Source organism: Coturnix japonica, chromosome Z, assembly GCF_054131305.1.
Source record: "Coturnix japonica strain WE chromosome Z, WE-NBRP24, whole genome shotgun sequence".
Classification (NCBI taxonomy): Eukaryota; Metazoa; Chordata; class Aves; order Galliformes; family Phasianidae; genus Coturnix; species Coturnix japonica.
The window spans coordinates 46,159,733-46,180,321 of NC_140702.1; the positions used below are offsets into that span (position 1 = coordinate 46,159,733).

The window sequence follows — 20,589 nt, forward strand, 5'->3', positions numbered from 1 at the left end:
TTTCTCTTTCTTTCTCATTTTGTCCCTTCCTTCCTTCCTTCCTTCCTTCCTTCCTTCCTTCCTTCCTTCCTTCCTTCCTTCCTTCCTTCCTTCCTTCCTTCCTTCCTTCCTTCCTTCCTTCCTTCCTTCCTTCCTTCCTTCCTTCCTTCCTTCCTTCCTTCCTTCCTTCCTTCCTTCCTTCCTTCCTTCCTTCCTTCCTTCCTTCCTTCCTTCCTTCCTTCCTTCCTTCCTTCCTTCCTTCCTTCCTTCCTTCCTTCCTTCCTTCCTTCCTTCCTTCCTTCCTTCCTTCCTTCCTTCCTTCCTTCCTTCCTTCCTTCCTTCCTTCCTTCCTTCCTTCCTTCCTTCCTTCCTTCCTTCCTTCCTTCCTTCCTTCCTTCCTTCCTTCCTTCCTTCCTTCCTTCCTTCCTTCCTTCCTTCCTTCCTTCCTTCCTTCCTTCCTTCCTTCCTTCCTTCCTTCCTTCCTTCCTTCCTTCCTTCCTTCCTTCCTTCCTTCCTTCCTTCCTTCCTTCCTTCCTTCCTTCCATTTAATTATTGTGTTTTTTTCCTAATAATCAGATAAAGAAAGATGAACTTCTGGGAGCAGGCCCTGCAGAGAAGGACTTTGGGGTCCTGGTGGACAAGAGGCTGGACATGAGACAGGAGAGTGCTTTTACAGGCCAGAAGGCCAACTATATGCTGGGCTGCAACAAAAGAGGATTGGCTAGCAGGGACAGGGAGGTGAATGTTCCCTTCTTTTCTGCCCTTATGAGGCCCCATCTGGAGTACTGCATCCAAGCCTGGGGCCCCCAGTATGGGACTTATATGGAGCTCCTGGAGCAGGTTCAGAGGAGACCCACAAAAATGATCAGAGGGCTGGAGAACCTCTTTTATGATAAGAAGTTGAGAAGTTGGTATTGTAAACTTGGGGAAACTCTAGGAAGCTTCAGGGAAAAGCTTCCCAACCTCCTGGGAAGTCTCTTGCGAGCTGCTGGATCTGGTTGTTAGCAACTCTGCCCATGGCAGGGGGGCTGGAACTTGATGATCTTTGAGGTCCCTTCCAACCCAAGCCATGCTATGATTCTGTGGTTCTCTGGATTTCTAGGTGATCGAGTTCTAATCTGAAACACAAATTTTATATTTTATCAGCTGTATTTTTTCTTAAGGGTAAATAACATAATTAAAACAATAAACTCCCTTTTCTGTTCTATTCTTATTCCAGTTTTTTTCTTTTACTCTCTGGGTGTTTATTTAAAAATCAGTCCATCAACTGTTTCTGTAATTTTGCAGTTTCATCTATTTGTAATATTATCTCTGATTTGTCTGTAATATAAAAAAGAAATACATGAGATCTATTTAAAAACAACAACAACAACAACAACAAAAACCAAACACCTCATATGCATCACTTATGAGAAAGGTGTGATGTATATTAAAAATGTTTATATATTGGAATTCTTAGAGCAGGATGGAGCAATTCCAATATATGGGGGGAAAGACCACTGCTGCAATATGACAGTACCTGTTAGATATTGCTGTGGTCCTTACAAAGCTGCATAGTTGTTTTTTATACCGCATTTCCATAGCTGCATTAAGTTTAGTTCAAATTTAATATTTCTCACTGTCGAGGTTTATTTTCCCATTTTCATTGAAGCTAGCCAGAGGAGAAATTACAGAAAAAGCTGAAGAAGAATGTCAGTAAGCAACTGACAATTATGTTTGAAATTATCACCTTTTCATTCTGTTCAGCATGTCTGTAACAGAGTACAGTCACAGTTTTTTCTGCAATGCAGCCCAAAAAGTTGAGTGCTTGGGAAGCTATTATAGAACTTAGATTTGAAAAGTACTTGCTGAAATGCTTTATGAAGAGATGGCAAAACAGTGGAGAATATATCAGGATTTACATAATGCATTATTTTCTGTTCCAATAGTCTAACAGAGATGTAGGAGGGTGAACCATAAATCTCAGAGGCCTTTGCTTTTATTAAAATATTCACACAACTGAGACATTTGAGTATCGTATTGCCTAGACAAAACAATGTGAATGAACACTCCAGGTGTAGAAGCCGCACTTCTTCAAAGCACGCAGAACATCTTAACCTCAAAAAATAAGAAATGACTCTTATTTTACTAATTAGTGCTGTGCATAGTTACATTCCCTTTTCTATATCTAACTTAGACTCAGTGACAGATACTGAAGTTACAAAATTATTTAAGGATATGTTACAATAGCATAGAACTCTCAGCTTCCTTGCAAAGTAAGGTGGTTTTGTAGTACCAAGAGTGTAAAGACTAAAATGGATGCTTGTGCAGCTGTCAACATTTATTGTTGTTGTTGTTTCCTATATTGCAAGCTTTTTCTTCCTCGGCTGTTTTTAGAGGTATTTTTGAAGAGAGAGTCAGAGGGTTTTTTCTTTATTTAGGGCTGAGGGAAACAGGAGGTATGTGACTGAAAGGTAGGACAGGTGGAACTTCAAGAAGAATGTTCTGAAAATTCATTATTTTTGTATATTACCAACTTTTATAAAATATTAAATTATTAATCTACTTATCATCTCTCAAATGAGCACATATGTCCAATTTCCTTATTTGGTTCCTATCATAAAAATATTTGGTATCTATCATAAGAACATCAATAGTTTGCTCAAGTATATCATTCTTTTTACTACAGTTAGAAATGTAGAGATTTTAAGTATATCTGCTTTTAATTTTTCACCTCAGTTATCTCAATATTCTGATGAATTTTCCCTTCTACACACAAGCTCTGAAAGAGTGATATAATTGCTGGTGTTTGTAGCTTCTACTGCCTTAATAAAAATTCCACTGAGTAGCTTAATTCCTTCTTATGTACTGTGTGGCTTCCAGAGGCTTAATATACCAATAAGTCTAGTTTAGGTTTTCATTTTTTCCCTTATCTCTTATACAGTTATCCATATCACTGAATTTAACCTCTGTCTTTTAATGTATCAACAAGGTTTTCTTCATACCTGTTACTGTTCCTCATTTCTGTCTTTGTGTCACCCCTCCCCCCTCCCCCGCCCCTCCCTTTTTTTTTTTTTTTTTAAAAAATATGCATTGGGAACCTCTCCTCTTAAATGCCCAAGCCAGCAAACTAAGGACTACTTCATGTATACTTACCACTACTATTTATCCACAAGAAATGAAGAGCTTCTTAACCATTAAAATTAAGTTTGACTTTTTTTTTCAGAATTCTGGCAGCTGTAATGCAGAAATTACTTCCAGATGTTGAATATGAATGGCATTACATTCCATTTGAAGGACAGTCTTTTTCTGGGAGAAATGTTAATCTATGTGTGCTTTGGGGGTATTGTTTTGCAATTTATTAAATTAGTGCATCCCTAATGTGACAATAGGATCAGATAACAACTAACTTCTTTGAAGTTAATCATTAAAGATTGTGTATACTATTTGTATAGCAAAGCTTTTCTGCTACTAAAGGCAAAATATCTTTTTCTTGGGATTTTTGCAGTCACATATTCTCATAATAAAGTAAGTTAACACTCTTACCCTAGATATGATTAATGTCAGAAAATGTTCCTGGAGATTGTTAGATTGTTAGTAATATATATTTATTATGGAAATAATTTATTATTGTTCTCAATTGCTTTTACCAAATTAAATATAATAGGTCTTTGAGGATGTAACCTTTAATTTCTGTCTGAAAGGTGATGAGGTGTCAATTCTGTGAAGTGCTTGAAGTGACCATTGTAAGCCACTCATTTCTACTGCCTACAAATAAACATTAGTTTTCAGTGTACACTGTAAGGAAATAATACTATTTTGAACCATACTTCTGGCTCTGCAGAAGATCTTAACAAGGGATTTTATTCCAGATCAAAACTGACCTATTCATGTTGGGAAATTTGTTTGAGTAGCCGGAAGTGTAGCAAATGGTACTTTCCCTAATAGGGAAGCTTCTAAGAATAATTTTGTTTGTTTGTTTGTTTTTGGTTTGTTTGTTTGTTTGTTTGTTGTACTTTTAATTCTTTTTCAGTATACATAACACTACTTTTCAATTTTCCTTCCAGTATAATAAAAAATATTGTGTATAACAGTTTATAGTTCTCATCTTCACGTCTCCAGAAGGGAAACTGTGGACAACTATGTGCCATTATGTCATATCTTAGTATTGGAAATGCATAGTGCTTTTATTGCTTCAGGAAGTTTTTGTAATTTATTATCGAATCATTTTATAATGCCAACTACTTTTGAAAAATAGCCATTTCAGCTCTCCATCTCTTCCTCTAATACGATTGTATTGCCATCAGCAATGTTATAATAAAGTGCAGTCAGGCTAAACTAGCTGCAGCTGGATTACTGTCCCGTGTATACTGCAAATTCACTGTCTCAGTCAGTCACGCTTCAATCTGATTAGGCAAGAAGTATATTGGATAGTACTGAAACAAAACAATAAAGTGAAAAGGAAAAAGAAAAGCCATAAAGGAAGAAATTGCAGAGTAATATAATAAAGATTCTTTGCAATGTTGAAGTCAGATTTGACCTGTTATCTTCTGACTTGTGAGTATATTTCTAGCTTTATTTTAATATCTGCAGTACCTAGGATGGTTCAACTACATGAAATCCTAAAGACAAGGCCTAACCTAATTATTTCACTGTGTCAATACTGTAAGGACGCAAAAGAGGCCAAATTCATGTAAAACAAAGCTGGCTCTTCTCTTGGGAGATTCTGGGCAGTCTATAGCCCCAGGTTTTAAGAAAATTTTGTTATGTGGCTCACTTGCATATCCTGAAACAACAATGCATATCACACAGCAACAGTGTTGTTTCAATAATGCAGTAGACAACTGACAGATTTGTGTGTTTCTGGTACTTTTGTTTGTCATATTTTTGTTCATTTCTGCTTGTTTGGTTTCTTTGCTATTCAGGGTAGTATGTTGAGAGCGAGCAAGGAGAGGAAAGCTGACTTGCAGTGAAAACTTCCCTAATGATTTGGTTTTTCTGTTTTACTTCTTTAGAAACAGAAGACAAAGGCAAAAAATCAATCTGTGTGAGTTTTTTACACAGAATTAAAAATTGCATTTGTTCTTAAAACAGAATTTGGAGGCAAATAATTCAAATTAATCTGTTAGTAAGAGTTAGATCTGCTATATTCTAGTATAGCTTTTATATCTTACAAATGAAGAAAGATAAATATTACCAAAAAAAATGTTGATTTCATTCTATTTCTTGAGAAAAAACTGTATTAAATTTCAAATATGGGAAAGTTATGACTGGACTATTTCAAGGTAACCACAGGATTATTAACTGACTGGAGTCAAGTCTCAGGAGAATTAGCAGACTCTGCTTTTCAGGCAAACATCCCTTCTTCGGGTGTGTATATTGATTTCTTAAAGTAGCAAGAAAGAATCTCAAGTTTTTTCAGCCAATTCTTGTCTATGAAAGCTGTTTATTTTCTTTTATGAGGAGAGGTCTTAGTTGATATGCAAAGATTTGAAGTATTGGCACATGTTCCTTCACTTGATTTTAGTGATGTTTAAAATTACTTATTTGTATCACTCACTTGCATATGCATGGTATTAGAAATCTGTGGCTAGGTCTTTAATGTAAATTTGGATTCTGGGTGTGGTGAATGAAGAGTAGAAACAGAATGTCAGTGCATTCTTCTGTTTCAATCTCTGCATGTCGATTCTTACAAGAACAGTATTACAAACAACAACAACAACAACAAACAATCTGTATCTTGCCTCAAGATAAATATTTTTTGTAACTTTGACCTTCTTGGAGCAGAGGCCATTTCTTCTGGGGTACTGAAGGGCTACTGCCAGTGGGGAAATAATGAAACTGTAGAGTGATATATCTGCATTTCAGATGTTTCATTCATGCAGATGATCCTTCTAAGGAGAGCTGGTGTGTATGCCAAAATTCTTCTGTCTCTGCACTTTATAAGGGAACGTCTGACCTGATATTTACTTATCTGCTGGTGATACATGTGTTACTTAATTCCACCCTTTGGTTTCACTCTTGTATTAAAAGCCTGTTTGTCTGAGGAAAGATAGCAGAACACCTGATATGGGGAAAAAATAGTAATTCAGCTGTAACTTCTTGAAAGCTTGTCATACTCAAAATAAGAGTATTTTAATGACTTAATACTGCAATAATTTATTTATGCAATTTCTGCAGGAATTATCATAAAGAAAACCATCTTTTGTTATTTTTTATAACCGTTGATATCTTCACAGCTAGTATGATTCACTTTCTGTTAGGTAGAATCTTCATCTTTTTTGCACTTGCACAATATGGACATTGTAAGAAAGGCTGCTAAGAAAATTCCATTCCATGAGTTCATCCTGAGAGACAGACAATGGCATTTTGAGGAAGAAAATAGTATAAATCCATTCTACAACAGCTGTTTGTGTTATCAGTGTCCCTGGTACTCTGCTCTTGATATAATAAGCCACTGACAAGAGGACATGCAAAAGAGAAGAGACTATTTTAAGAATACATTTAGATGAGCTTTTAACTTTGGAATTACCAAGATAGCATGTATTTAGACCTTGTAAGGAATTGTTTAAGTTCTCAGAAATCAGCCAGGTGTTGACCCAGATACAAGCTGACTATCAACCTTAAGTTTGGCGCTGCTGTCTGTAGTGGTGTCCCTGGCTGAAATGAATTTATTTATTTTTAATGCAAATCTGAAGCAGTTGTGTGGCCAAAATAGAATCACAGAATCATTAAGATCGGAAAAGACCTCTAAGATCATCTAGTTCAAACTGCTGATCCCTTTTCTGGCTTCTGTCTAGTGATTTCAAGCCATCATCTGCGTGACTCACAGGCCTTATGAGGAGCGGCTGAGGGAGCTGGGATTGTTCAGCCTGGAGAAGAGGAGGCTCAGGGGAGACCTTATTGCTCTCTATAACTTCCTGAAGGGAGGTTGTAGTGAGCTGGGGATTGGCCTCTTCTCTTGTGTAATCGGTGATGGATCCAGGGAGGTGGTGGAGTCACCTACCATGGGAGTGTTCAAGAAATGTTTGGATGTTGTGTTGATGAATATGATTTAGCTGGGAAGTGTTGGTAATGGTTGGACTAGATGATCTTCTAGGTCTTCTCCAACCTTGATAATTCTGTGATTCTGTGACTCTACAAAGAGAATATTGTCAACTCATTTGAAAGAAATGGAGTCAAATCTGCTGTCTTTCTTCAAGTGCTTCCTTTTACTTAACCTAAAATATCACAAGTCAGGAGGCAGAAAACTACAGGCAGGGTATCCTGTTAGTGTGTTCCTCAGGTTAGCTAAAGCAATGACACTCAGAAACAGCAAATAGGGAACTACCGAGGGTTTTCGAATGCATAATCTAAGTGATAACAAATGTCAGCTTGAACGTAGAGACAATGAGTGAGTGCAGTATTTCTGTGTGCATTTACAGTGAATGAATGGACTGTGTTTAATTAACAAACAAACAAAACAACAACAACAACAAAAAGGCTTATTTTTTCTTCTCAGCCTTTTGTTTGACATATCCATCCCTTAATTTTCTAACAGGTTGTGGAGGAAAAATGTTCATATTCACAAATCACAGTCATGAGATATTTAAAATTATTTTTATTCTTCATTCTTCTTCTTCTTCTTCTTCTTCTTCTTCTTCTTCTTATTATTATTATTATTATTATTATTATTATTATTATTATTATTATTATTATTATTATTATTATTATTTTCCCTGGAGCAGATAGCTATTTTTCCACTAGATACCACATTTACTACTTCAGTGGGAGTGACTGGAATGTGAGAAAATAATCTCTAGTGCCCTCTTAAAAAATGGTTTTGTAAAACAAGCACTTTTATGGACACCTTATTTTTCTCTCCTCTACTCCCTTCATTAATTATCAGTATTGTTTCCTCTCCTCTTCCTCCCCTGCCAAAGGGAGCAGTTCAAGGTTCCAACACAGATCTTAGTATCTGTCATGTTTCTGCTCTTCAACTTCATGCATGTCAGGTAGTATCTTTGCATGACAATTAAAATACAAGATTCAGTCCACCAGTCAGCTTCCTTTGGAGTTAGTTTAGGTCTCCCTTGCAACTCTTCCATACTAGCAGAAGCAAAATCAAAATTATCTCTTCCTTGGAAGTGTATTTCATACATCTCCATCTTTGTCATAGCATTGGAATCATTATGTAGCAGTTGGCTCTGATACGCTTGCACAGACACAAATTGAGTCCGACAGGACTGATGTCTCATGGACTTTGCTGTCATTTGAAATGCTGGCATGAGAATGGTAGCAATGAAAGGGGGGAGCTGGTGCCTTCAGCATTTTCCCTGAGAAGATTTCTTGGATTTGCATTTTTTGATAGCAAAAGCTGGTTCAAGAGAGAATTTAACAAAAGAGATTCATTGCAGCACTAGTTTTCTAACAACTGCTCATCTCTTTTCTTCCTCCTTGAGCAGATTCTTTGAACATTGTGCTATACTTAAAAATGGGCTCTTTATACCACCCACAAATCTGTGAGGTCTATCTAGTGGAATGGTAATTAGTATAATTTTTCTCCTCCCTTTTAGTTTTTATCTTCGGTGCTTGGAAACTACTCATGTGTGGTAATGAAAAAGATAGTATCTGCTCTCCTTACTGTGCTTAACCTAAACTTCACACTTGTCAAAGTTTATGTGTTGTAGGCCCTTGGAAAAGTGCAATTAAATTTCACTGTATTTCAGTGACAATTGTAGAATCATAAAATGGTTTGGGTCGGAAGAGACCTTTAAGATTATCTAGTTCCAACCTTCCTGCCTATGGCAGGGAGACCTCCCAGTAGACCAGGCTGCTCAAAGCCCCATTTAGTCTGCCCTTAAATACTTCCAGGGAGTGGACATACACAGTCCCTCAGAGCAACCTGTTCTCGCTACCCTGAAAGGAAAGAACTTCTTCCCAATATCTAGTCTAAATCTACCCCCTTCCAATTGAAAACCATTTCCCTTCATCCTATTGCTACCCGCCCTTCTAAAAAAAAATCCCTTCCTAGTTTTACCTTGAGCACTGTGTGCAATTTTGGACCCCTCACTACAAGAAAGACATCAAGGCCCTGGAATGTGTCCCAGGAATGGCAACAAAACAGGTGAGGGGTCTGGAGCACAAGTCTTAGGAGGAGAGTCTGAGGGAGCTGGGATTGTTCAGTCTGGAAAAGAGGAGGCTTGGGGGAGACTTCATTGCACTCTTCAACTTCCTGGAGGGAAGCTGTGGTGAGAGGTTTGGCCCTCTTCTCCCAGGCAACAAAAAGTACCCAAGGAAATGGTCACAAGTTGTACCAGAGGAGGTAAGGAAAATCTTTTTCTCTCAGAGAGTTATCAGGCACTGGAATGGCTGCCCAAGGGAGTGGTGGAGACACTGTCCCTGGTAGTGTTCAAGAGGCATCTGGATATGGTTTTGTGGCTTGTGGTAGTAATGGTGATGGGAGGATAGTTGGACCAGATGATCTTGTAGGTCCTTTCCAACGTCATGATTCTATGATTCCTGTAGGCCCCTTCAAGTACTGGAAGGCCACTATAAGGTTGCCCTGGCCGCCGTTTCTTCTCCAGGCTAAAGCGCTCCAGCTTTCTGACCTTGTCCTCACAGGGGAAGTGCTCTAGCCCTCTGGTCATCTTTGTGGCCCTCCTGCTGACCTGTTCCAACAGTCTTAGGTCCTTCTTGTGTTGGGGGCCCCTGACTCCAGCTGGGCTCTCATGAGAGCAGAATAGAGGGACAGAATCATCTCCCTTTCCCTGCTGGTCAAGTTTCTCTTGATATAACTCAGAATACAGTTGGCCCTCTGGGCTGAAAGCACACATTGCCAGCCCATGTTGAATCTTTCATCAGCTGACATCTTGGCATCCATCTCAGGGTTGCTCTCAAGCCATTCTACATCTAGCCTGTGTCTGTGCTTGGATTGGCCTTACCCAGGTGCAGGACCTTGCATTTGGCTTTGCTGAACGTCAAGAGGTTGACATGGGCCCTCTTCTTAATCCTGTCCAGGCCCCTCTGGATGGCATAAAAATGCCAGTTATATCTCAAAAGAGCTTGACAATGTAATCAGGGCATTTGGAGATAACATTAGTATTTTTAAGTTCTTTAATTTCTATCATTGCTGAGATGCAATTAGCTGATACTGAGCAGAGCACTGCTTTCTAAATGCAGGTATTTGAGTTGTAGGTCTTTCAGCATATCATATACAATATTTTATGGATTACAGTAAATTAGGTGAAACAAATTGGAATCCAAACCTTTTATTAAATGCTGTATTTTATTATTTATTTTTAATTTATTTATTAATGTTTTATCATAATTCACATACATAAAGGAAAACACAAAAGGAATTTTGACCCCCAGGAATTGTTCATCTATGCAATATGCTAGTATTTGGTGTCTGTCTTTGCAGATACCTCATGAAGTAGATTTAACTGTGTTATTCCTACCAGATTTCGAAACATTTTCTCTCAGTATGCTGTTTGCAAATGGACTTTTATTCTGTTTATTGAATCCACTTTGAATCCCTTCTTGAAACATGAGTATTCCAGTGCTGTATTATATACTTTATTTAAAATGGCAGTTCATATAATTCATAAGGTGTTATGCAGTAGAAGACAATTCAGGGCGAGTCAGATCCTTGAATACTTGAAAATGCACACTGCAAAATATGATGGACATATGAACATATACTGTACATTGTGTCTTTTCATATACACCACTAGGCTGAACCAGGCTCTTTTTCTTTCATTCTTACTCTTTTGTCTATTAAAACATTTGCTTTGCCCCAGTTTGCAGATACTGAGAAAAACTGGAGATTTTTTCACTATACTTTCTAATCATATTTCTCTCTTTCTTTTATCTGTTCTACAGGCTCTGAAAATATTTCATCTGAAATTTCAGACTGGACAGACTCGCAGTGGCTTCTAAGCCAGTGAGAACGAGGCTGCCGAAGCATGCTGGTGCCAAGCTGTTGGATGATGCACGTAGTCAGGCCAGTGGTGGTGCTCCTGTGCTTGCTACTCTGTGCTGATGCTGAAAGTAAGCTTATTGTTCATTTGTGCTTAGGTCTTCGCCAAGATAAACAATCAGTTTTGTTTTCATCTGGTGTTTACTATGGATCTCTGGACAAGCCTCCTTTTGATTAATTCTTTAAACACTGTAAGATATTCTCAAGATCACAGCCAGTATTTGAAAAGGATTATTTATGCTACTTCCTTACTATTCTTCTTCTAAAAGCCCCTTTTTTTCAAGCAACCAATGGTCCCTCTCAGACATGAAGACTGTTGCCATAATGTTTCCTCACAGAAACAAAGACAAGCTTTACTTGACAAACATACATTAAAATCCTTTGATATATCTATAATTCCTTAACTATTTATTTCTTTGATTTGGTTAAAAAGAAAAAAAGAAAAAAAAGAAAGAAAAAAACACAAAAAAACAAAAACAAAAACAAACAACAACAACAAAAAAAAAACCAAAAAAAAAAACCACTCCTCCCCCTCTCCCCACAATTAATATTCTTTGCAATTAAAATTCCAGGTCTTTGTAACTACAACAACAGCTGTTATAATTTATTATTTCTGACAGCTGTTGTGGAGTACAATATTCAAACAAATCATGCAGAACTGACAGCTTAGTGGCTGGCCCAAATATGTGACAATTTAGTTGGAAAAGGCAACTGTGTTCACTTTTACTTGGGGAAGGAGGGAAATATTGGATTTTGGTCAATTAGTTTGACTATTAATTGGAAGGTAGTGCCTTCTTTTTAATTGGTAAGTCATTAAGGCTACCTTGTCTACATGTGTTGTTTCTCCCAGCTGTCCTGTGGCTTCTTGAGAAATAATGTACAAATGCAAAAAGTGAGGTTTACTATGATCTGGCTGTTGTGAAGTTGATTCAGGGATATTTTTCTAGTAGATATTTGTGATTCTGTACACCAGCCAATAACTTCATTACAACTCTGACTTTTGAAGATTAGTATATTTCTATGTGTGTTTATAAAACAAAGGAGCAATTGAATTAAATATTAACACACACACAGAAAATCAACATAAGTAACCTTAGATAAGTCAGTTCTCAGTAAAGGCATGCTGAAGAGTTCCCTATCCCTTATCACCTGCACTGCAGGTATACTAAAATTATGCCAGTAGAATTGATGCAAATTTTTTCCAGTTCTATCCATAATAAGACTATTCTTAAAACTATAGTAATTTGAAAGTTAAAATAAATGAGAAAGAGAGCAAGGAAGGAAGGAAGGAAGGAAGGAAGGAAGGAAGGAAGGAAAGAAGGAAGGAAGGAAGGAAAGAAGGAAGGAAGGAAAGAAGGAAGGGAGGGAGGAAGGGAGGAAGGGAGGAAGGAAGACGTACATATTTGTAGAGTACTGACAGTTGAGATTCTTTGATATCTTTCCAGGTAGATAATAATCAACCGGGATAATTGTGTCTAAGTTGAAGCCAAGGACATTTTAACACCATATCCAGAAAATAATTAATTGGGAAGTGGGCCCATATACTGAAAGTTTCTGCAGTAGTAGTAAACTATCTATTTTAAAAGTCTGTTATTTGCTTAGGAAATACAGATTTTACAGTCTGGTCTACATTTTCTGCTTCAGGTAATAGAATAGCCAACCTCCAGTAGACTAGAATGTAATTATTTTTGTTCAGTCTTTGGTCAGGTATTAATTTGCAAAAAGACAGTCAGAACTTAGAATATCATTCTTTGTTAGTCCTGGTCTTATGAGAAAAGCATGTAGATTTGACAGTTGTTTATTTATTTATTTATTTATTTATTTTTATCTGAGAGGTACTCTCGTTAAAAGAGCTTGTAGAAAAGGTCTGAAGTAGACACAAAGAAAAAGTGAAAATGACAATAATAGTTAATAATAATTAATAATGGGTAAACTAACATTTTTTCAAGACCAGGTTGGACGGGGCTCTGGGCAACCTGATCTAGTAAAGGTGTATGTTTGGTGGCCCTGCTAGGCAGGGAGGTTGGAACTACATGATCCTTGAGGTCCCTTCCAACCGGGTCATTCTGTGATTCTGTGATTTTAGAGAAAGTTTCTTACTATTTTTTTTATTTTTCACAGGGCTAGCATGCTACCCTGACTGGAGAAAAATGCAAAAGTCTCTTCATGATAACAAATTCAATTTCTTGCTTCCATATTTGCTTGAGGAGGGATGATAAACTTTTCTGACTTGAAGTTCAGTTTCTGGAGTAATGTGTTGAATTAATACTTTTGACTTTATTTGAATTTCTATGCTGCATATCTATGGTCCCTCCCTGTTTTACTCTTGTAAAGAGCTATTGCCACTTGGGTAGTGATGCTTTTAAGTTACATTAGTGACTGCAGAAAGTGAGTGGGCTTGAGGTGAATATGAAATGGTCACTTAAACATAAAGCTTTTATTTAATTTGACTCTCTCTTAATTTACAGGAAAATCTCCTTCTATTTTTTCTTAGAAATAATAAAAAATGTTTTTGAGTGTGGAAGTTGCCCAGAATTTCTATAAATTTATAAAAAAATTATACAATTTTTACAAGAACTCTGCAGTTAAAATTGGTTTTTCAGTGTCAGACATGCTTTTCTATATTTTGTTTCACATCCAGGGAGGTTAGATTAAAAGGAGATAATTCAATAATGTAAACAAAAGTTAGTGTAAGATTTTGTTCACTTTCATTGGTTTAAATTCCAACTTGAAGAATTTAATACTAGCTAAAGAGTTCTTGCAGTGAATAACATTCACCTTATACCTCCAATAACATTATGAGAATAAAGACAGACTCTTACTGCCAAGCACTTAGTAAGCTTTGAATTAGCATGGATGTTTATTTATGTGCATACAAATGTCGTTATATGGTATACATTAAGTAGTGTAGCATATATGCATTTACTGGTCTATACTGCCGAGATTCACAGTAATGTTTCACTCTCTCATGCTTTATTTGGGTGATATGCTGAGTTTCCACAAGACAGTTATTTTGCAGGCTGGATATGAGCACAGCTTTCTGCTGTGTTGTAATGCTCATAGAAATATGTTTAATTTGTTCTCTTGATATCTTGAGGACTTGAGGGAAAGTTCTCCTTCTTGCTCGGCTGGAGTTGTTCTACCCTCCAAATTTGCAGATAGTGCTCCTGTTTCCATAGCTCTTTGTGTAAGGATTCCAGACCCTAGTGTTGTCCAGGGCTGCTTTTGAAATTCTTTATACACGGTTGGCAAGACTAGCTTATTCCCTTTTAGTAAGGAGAACGTATAGCAAATGAGACAAAAGGGACAAAAAAATTGTCTTTTTTTTTTTTTTTTTCCCATCTACATGTAAAGGCTGTGTCTTGATAAGGAATAGAATGTATATCCTGACATTTCTACTACATTATATTTTTTTCTGGAAAGCTGGATAATAAAAATACGCTTTTCTCATCGCACTGTGAAATCACTAATGTGTGAAATCCAATGGCAAGACTACTTGTCTTGAAGAGGCTTCAAACAGTATTATTTAGTACTTCTGTTTAAATGCTATTCTCACAGATGAACAAGGAGATGAGAATGGTTTGGTTTACATCATCTTTGTGAAAGACCTTAAACTCTGAAAGATGTTGACACTAGCTGATGAACTTAAATGTGGCCTTCTTTCAGAGGAATATAAAATTGCCAGAAAGTCCTTCTCTAGCGGACTTGATGAGGGCATTGTGCCCTTCAAGTGTGTGCCGGAGATCCGATCTGACTGTTAGAAAAAAGTATTTAGACTTTACTAAAGAAAGTAAGCAGTACTCAAAGGTAGCAAAATTATTTCACTCCTTTTTTTTCTAGTTAATTATATGCAACTATAGAAAATGTAATATCTCAAGTAATATAACATTTCTTTTGAGTTGTCTTAGATTATACTTAGATAATATATATATTTATATAGTTATTAATGTTTGTTTAGCCTTCTTTTTGTAGATGTACAGCCTTCTAGTTTGGAGTATTTATCATTGGATGTCTTGCTCTCAACAATACAAAAGGCAACTGGGTTAAGATAATACTTATCTACTGTGAAATTAGTAATATCTCAATATTTTTCATAAGAAGAAGCACTTTTTTCAAGTTTTCTAAATTAACTGGAAGAGCTTATTACCTAGCTAGAAGTTTTCTGCTGATTTATCCATTTGATAACACTGATAACATCTGAAGTTGCACGAATATTTATTAATGTATGTAAAAATATTATACATTATATGATATTCATTTAGTGGTGTGCCAGATATGCATTTCATAGTTTCATAGTTTCATAGTTTCATGCGGGTTGGAAGGGACCTTAGAGATCATCGAGTCCAGCCCCCGGGATTCGAGCCTCTGTGTAGCAGAGCGGCACTTCTACCACTTGCGCCACAGGGGGGATTCGAACTCCGGGCCCCAGTGTTGTTGGTCTATACATAGCACTGCTTTAATTGTGTGAGCTGTCTGTCTTACCAGTTTACAAGAGGAGCTTGTAGAGAGTTGCAGAGAGTTGCTGTGTGTTAGAGACCGTTTATTTAACAGATTTCTGTTCAAACTATAGAATATGATATTCTCTTTATGACCTCTGTAATGATGAAATACAAAGTCACTGAGTTCAAAGAAAAGTGTTCCGTGTAAGGTGTTTGTTCCTGATCTTTCTTCTTTAAATTTATTTGTGTTAGTAGAATCAAATGCATTGCTATAGATGTAATTCATCCTACCTAGTGATTTTAACACAGGACATTATATGATAATTTTCACCATTCACTCCACCCCAAGAAAGAGTTCTACATTTTCTGCTGTGTTACAGATTTTATTTATTTATTTATTTATTTTCCCTTTGTTTTTGGTTGCATAGCTTCTGTTCTGACATTTTGCTAATGCTGTTTCATTTGAGATGGCGTTTTAGAAGATAGCCACAGTTCTTTCTTCATTCAGTAGAAATGTTTGTGACTGACAATAAAAAGGCAAACTAAATATTAACAAAAATATTAACAAACAAATACTGATAATAAAAAAGTCTTGTGTACTAATTCCATTCCCAGTTGTTTGAACACTTTGTTCATAGCTCAAGAAGCATGTATCAGCTAACATGCTGTCTGATGGAAAACTCATTTAAGATTTTTTGTGGAATCAGGAACAGCTATTACTTTGCTGACAGGCTAGTGATAACTTTTAACAAATGCAAGGACTCAGACAAATTCTTTTCTAAACAGCATTAGAAGAAAGTAGTTGATATTGGTGAAATCAAATATGTTTTGTTATTTTTCCTCTTCTTTATTTTCTTTCCCCCATCCCCTCCCCTATTCAGTTTGATTCCTTCATTGTGTTTGGCTTTGTTTTTCAGAACACCTGTTCCTGTTAACAGCTGATAGCATTACACCTCTTAACATTGTTTGACATTTTTAACGGTGAGGTGAAAAAAAACATATTCAGGCAGTTCACATCCAAATCTTTACTTCTAAGGATTACTGTGTCAAATAATGAAACTTCTAAAATGATTATATTGTTGAAACCAATTACCCTGAAATAAAATTTGCAACTGGATATGCATAGTTTACCTTAACAAAAAAAGAAAGAAAACAAACAAACAACAAAAAAGATGCACCCTCCTCCCCCCCTCCAAAAAAACCAACCAAACAAACAACAACAATAAACAAAACCAACCAACCAAACAAAAATAAACAACAACAAAAAACAACAACGAAAAACCACAGAAGCACCATAAACAACCAAGCAGCTGTTTTCTGGTATAGCTTCATGAGTACTATTTGCAGACAGGCCCAATATGGAAACTGTTTGCTATGTTGTATGTGTGCTTGTTATAACTAGGACTAAATTTCTGTCTGGTTCAGATTTAAGCTCTGACAGTGAGATTATTTTAGTCACTGCTTTCAATTATAGCAATAGCAAGAACTGTAAAATTAAAAAATACAATGAAAAGAAAGGAACTGTATTTTAATGTCAGAGAAGGGATAGATATTACCACATTATTTAAAGTTAATGTCAAGTTCAAAAAGGAGCTGTTTATAGAGTAACTGAAGTTTATGTCATATTCCCTTTAGCATCAGTTATTTCAACAGTCAAGTTAAGAAATCAGTATCATTAGTATTTCTTTGTCAGATTGGGTTAGGAAGCCCATTCTGTCTGAGTCTGGTACACTATTTACGAACATTTTCATATATTTTAAATGTATTTTTAAAATGTTTAGAAAAGCACATACAATAGTCTGAATGTAGGAACAATTCATAAGAAAAAACAAACAAACAAACACAGAGATATGTAGAAATGTTAGATATTTGGTAATTATTAACACAACACAAAAACTGCTTAGTTGGTTTAGGATGTTTTCACTCCTTATTGTGGTTTTCAGGTTTTACTCTCAGTGGCTGAAATGGAGATATAAGTATGCATTTCCACAGTGAATTTCTGAGTAAGAGATTCAGCAAATTATTAAGTATCTGAAAGTATATAGGAAGATCACCATCTGCTCTTGTTCCTAGTCTTTCAGGAAACTTCCTCGAAAATTACTGTATTATATATGTATTACTGTAATGTATGGGAATGTTCTGCATTCTGTAAATACTGTCTGCCTGAAGGTGCATTTTTATAAGCTGTTCAGAAGAAATGTTTCCTAATATCCAATTTAAACCTCCCCTAGCAAAACTTGAGGCCATTTCCTCTTGTTCTGTTGATTTTACTTGGGATTAGAGACAGACTCCTGCCTCTCTACAAGCTTCACTGAGGTAGTTGTAGAGGGCAATATATCTTCTCTGGAGACTCATTTTCTTTAAGGTAAATATTTCCCGTTTCTTCATCTGCAGTTTGAGGCTTGTTCTCTAGACTCTTCACAAGCTTTATTTCTCTTCATTGGGCATGCTCTAGCACCTTGGTGTCATTCATGTAGTTAAGGACCCTAAATGGGACACAGTACTTGAGGTGCAACTTTACCAGTGCCGAATACAAGGGACGGCAACTTACCTCATTCTGCTGGCCACATTCCTGATACAACACAGGATGCCACCGGCCTTCTTAGCCACCTGGGCACACTGCTGGCTCATATTAAGATGGCTGTCAACCAATATCCTCAGGTCCTTTTCTCCCAGGAAGCTTTCCAACTACCTTTTCTCAGCCTGCCGTATTGCATGGGATTGTTGTGACCTAAGTGCAGGTGCTGGCACTTAGCCTGTTCGAATGACATACAGCTGGACAAAATGCATTTATTTAGCCTATTCAGATCTCTCTACAGACTGTTTCTATCCTCAAGCACATCAGTGTTCCTGCAAAACTTGCTGCCATCTGCAAGCTTTGAGCTTTTGAGTGTCCACTCAATCCCTTTGTACAGATCATTGATAAAACTATTGAAAAGAATGGCTCCAGTACTGATCCCTGATAAAAACCATGTGTGAACAACCTTAAATTGAATTTAGCACTATATACCACAACATTTTGAGCCTGTCACTCAGAAATTTTCTTACCCTGAGAATTGTATGCCCATGAGCAGCGAGATTCTCTGTGAGAATGCTGTGGAAAATAATGTCAGTAGCTTTATTAAAGTCTAGGTATGCAACATCCCCAGCCTTTCCCTCATCCACTATATGGGTCACCTTGTCACAGAAGGAGTTCAGCTTAGTGAAGCAAAACCTGCTTTTCACAAACCTATGTTGATTGGGTCTAGTCACCTGATTGTCCTGCATGCTGGCACTCAAGAACTGCTGCATTACCTTCTCTGGCACCAAGGTCAAGCTGATAGACCTGTAGTTCCTCAGATCCTCCATCTGACCCTTCTTGTAGATCTCCATCTGACCCTTCTTGTTGATGAACACCATATTAGTTAGCCTCTAGGCAGTATCAGGGATCTTTCCATATAGACAGGACTGATGATAAATGATGGAAAGTGTACTGGTGAGCACTTCTATAATTGGTCTGACTTATAAGGACAGATGTAAAGAAGGTCTGGAGAATCTCAGACGTTTCCTTATCCTCAGTGATCCTGTTCCCTGCCACGTCTAGTAGAAGCTGGAGATTCTCCTTAGCTCTCTACTTGCTGTTAATATATTTATAAGGAAGCTTTCAGTTCTCTTTTACCAAAGTGGCTGAGTTCCCTTTCTAATTTTCTCCCTTGTATATCATAACCACTTTTTTGTACACTTCCTAAGCTTCCTGTCCCTTCTTCCACAGGAATTAGACTTTTTTCTCCCAAAGGTTCAGCAAATATTCCCTGTTAATCTGTGTGCTTTTCTTCCTTGCTGGCTTATCTTATGGGGGATAGCTTACTCCCATGTCTTTATGACTTCCTTCTTGAGGAGCTTCCAGCCTTCTAATACCTAGTACTGGGCAACTACAATATAGCTATTGGATTGGACTGCTGAACAGGCAGTTTGCTAATGTATATCAGAATTTACACAGATTAAGATTGGGTGCACATTAAAAAAATAAAAGGAATATTGTATACTCATTATAAGACTGACAAGGATAATCCACTTGACCTTTACTTATTATGGAAGACATATATATATATATTTAAATCTGTGAATAAATCCATCTGAGAGAAGGAATGAAAGCAGGAAATTATTCAGCACAGTGTGAACTTCAGTGCAACTTCATCTTGAGAACTGTAATATAGTCTCATCTAAACTCTCAAGGAGACACAGCCAAATTTGCTAAGGTGCAGAAAATAATCCAGGTAAACATCAGAAACATTTGTATACTGCTTGTTAGAAGTAAAGCTTTAATTATCCTGTAGAGACAGGAGTTTAATCCAGTGATCCTTGTGGGCTCCTTCATACTCAGGGTATGCTATGTCTATGATTCTATGATGGAACAGCTGCCACATGTGAAGAGGCTGATAATGTTTTATGGGATGTCTTCTGATGTTTGCATTTCATAAGCCAAGAAACATTGGTGGAAAATCTTTATCACATACCGTTCTATTTTCACTTTTTATTTATTTATTTATTTTTTAAAATATAATTCTTTGTTTTCAGATGTATAAGGAAGAGTAATGTGTCCACTGACCTTTCTCAATATCAGTGATCTGATGAAAATGACTTAAAGGTTGTAGCATCTAAAAATGTTTGTGTTAAGTTGAGAAAATAGACATCAATTGCAATTAAGAAAGACTTTTCAATGAAGATGATATTCTGTCTACTTTATTAGGAAGAGCTTTTCAGATTAAATAGATAAGAATTCCATTAAAATTAAATATGGTCTATATTTTCTTCTTGAATTAAATGTTTCATAGGAAATTAATTAAAATAATCAGTACACTAATTAAGGAATAATTTGATATAAAAGGTGTTTATTTTAATTAGTAATTAATTTAATTATTGTAGGAAAAAATGTATTTACACTACATCTTTTACAAACCTCCATAACTACATTGATGTAGTCAGTGAATACTTAGCAAACAAGCTGATTGAAAAAGAATGTCTTCTTACCACTTACTGCTTTGATATATGTTTATTATTTGGTGATCAGCTCTTTACATCGTACCAAATTCAGTCATTCATGAAGTAAGACTTTCATCAATTTTTTTCTGTCAAGAAACTGCAGCTATGTTATCTTATTAATATATTCTTGTTCTAAATTCTTGGTGGAGCCAGGAGGGGGAGCAGTAAAACGGCTACCTTGGACTTCCAGAGGGTGGACTTTAAATTGTT

General features: G+C 36.5%; 1 protein-coding gene across 50 annotated transcripts in view; it reads left to right on the forward strand.

Moving 5' to 3' along the window:
* PTPRD (protein tyrosine phosphatase receptor type D) overlaps positions 1 to 20,589 on the forward strand; it is a 1,031,962-nt gene that overhangs the window by 761,536 nt on the left and 249,837 nt on the right. For all 50 annotated transcript variants that reach the window (XM_085529953.1, XM_085529959.1, XM_085529949.1 and 47 more), the window contains one exon: positions 10,822 to 10,989. In XM_085529953.1, coding sequence (XP_085386079.1) covers positions 10,905 to 10,989 — 85 coding nt within the window. In that variant the 5' untranslated portion in view covers positions 10,822 to 10,904. The remainder of the gene's footprint in view (positions 1 to 10,821; positions 10,990 to 20,589) is intronic.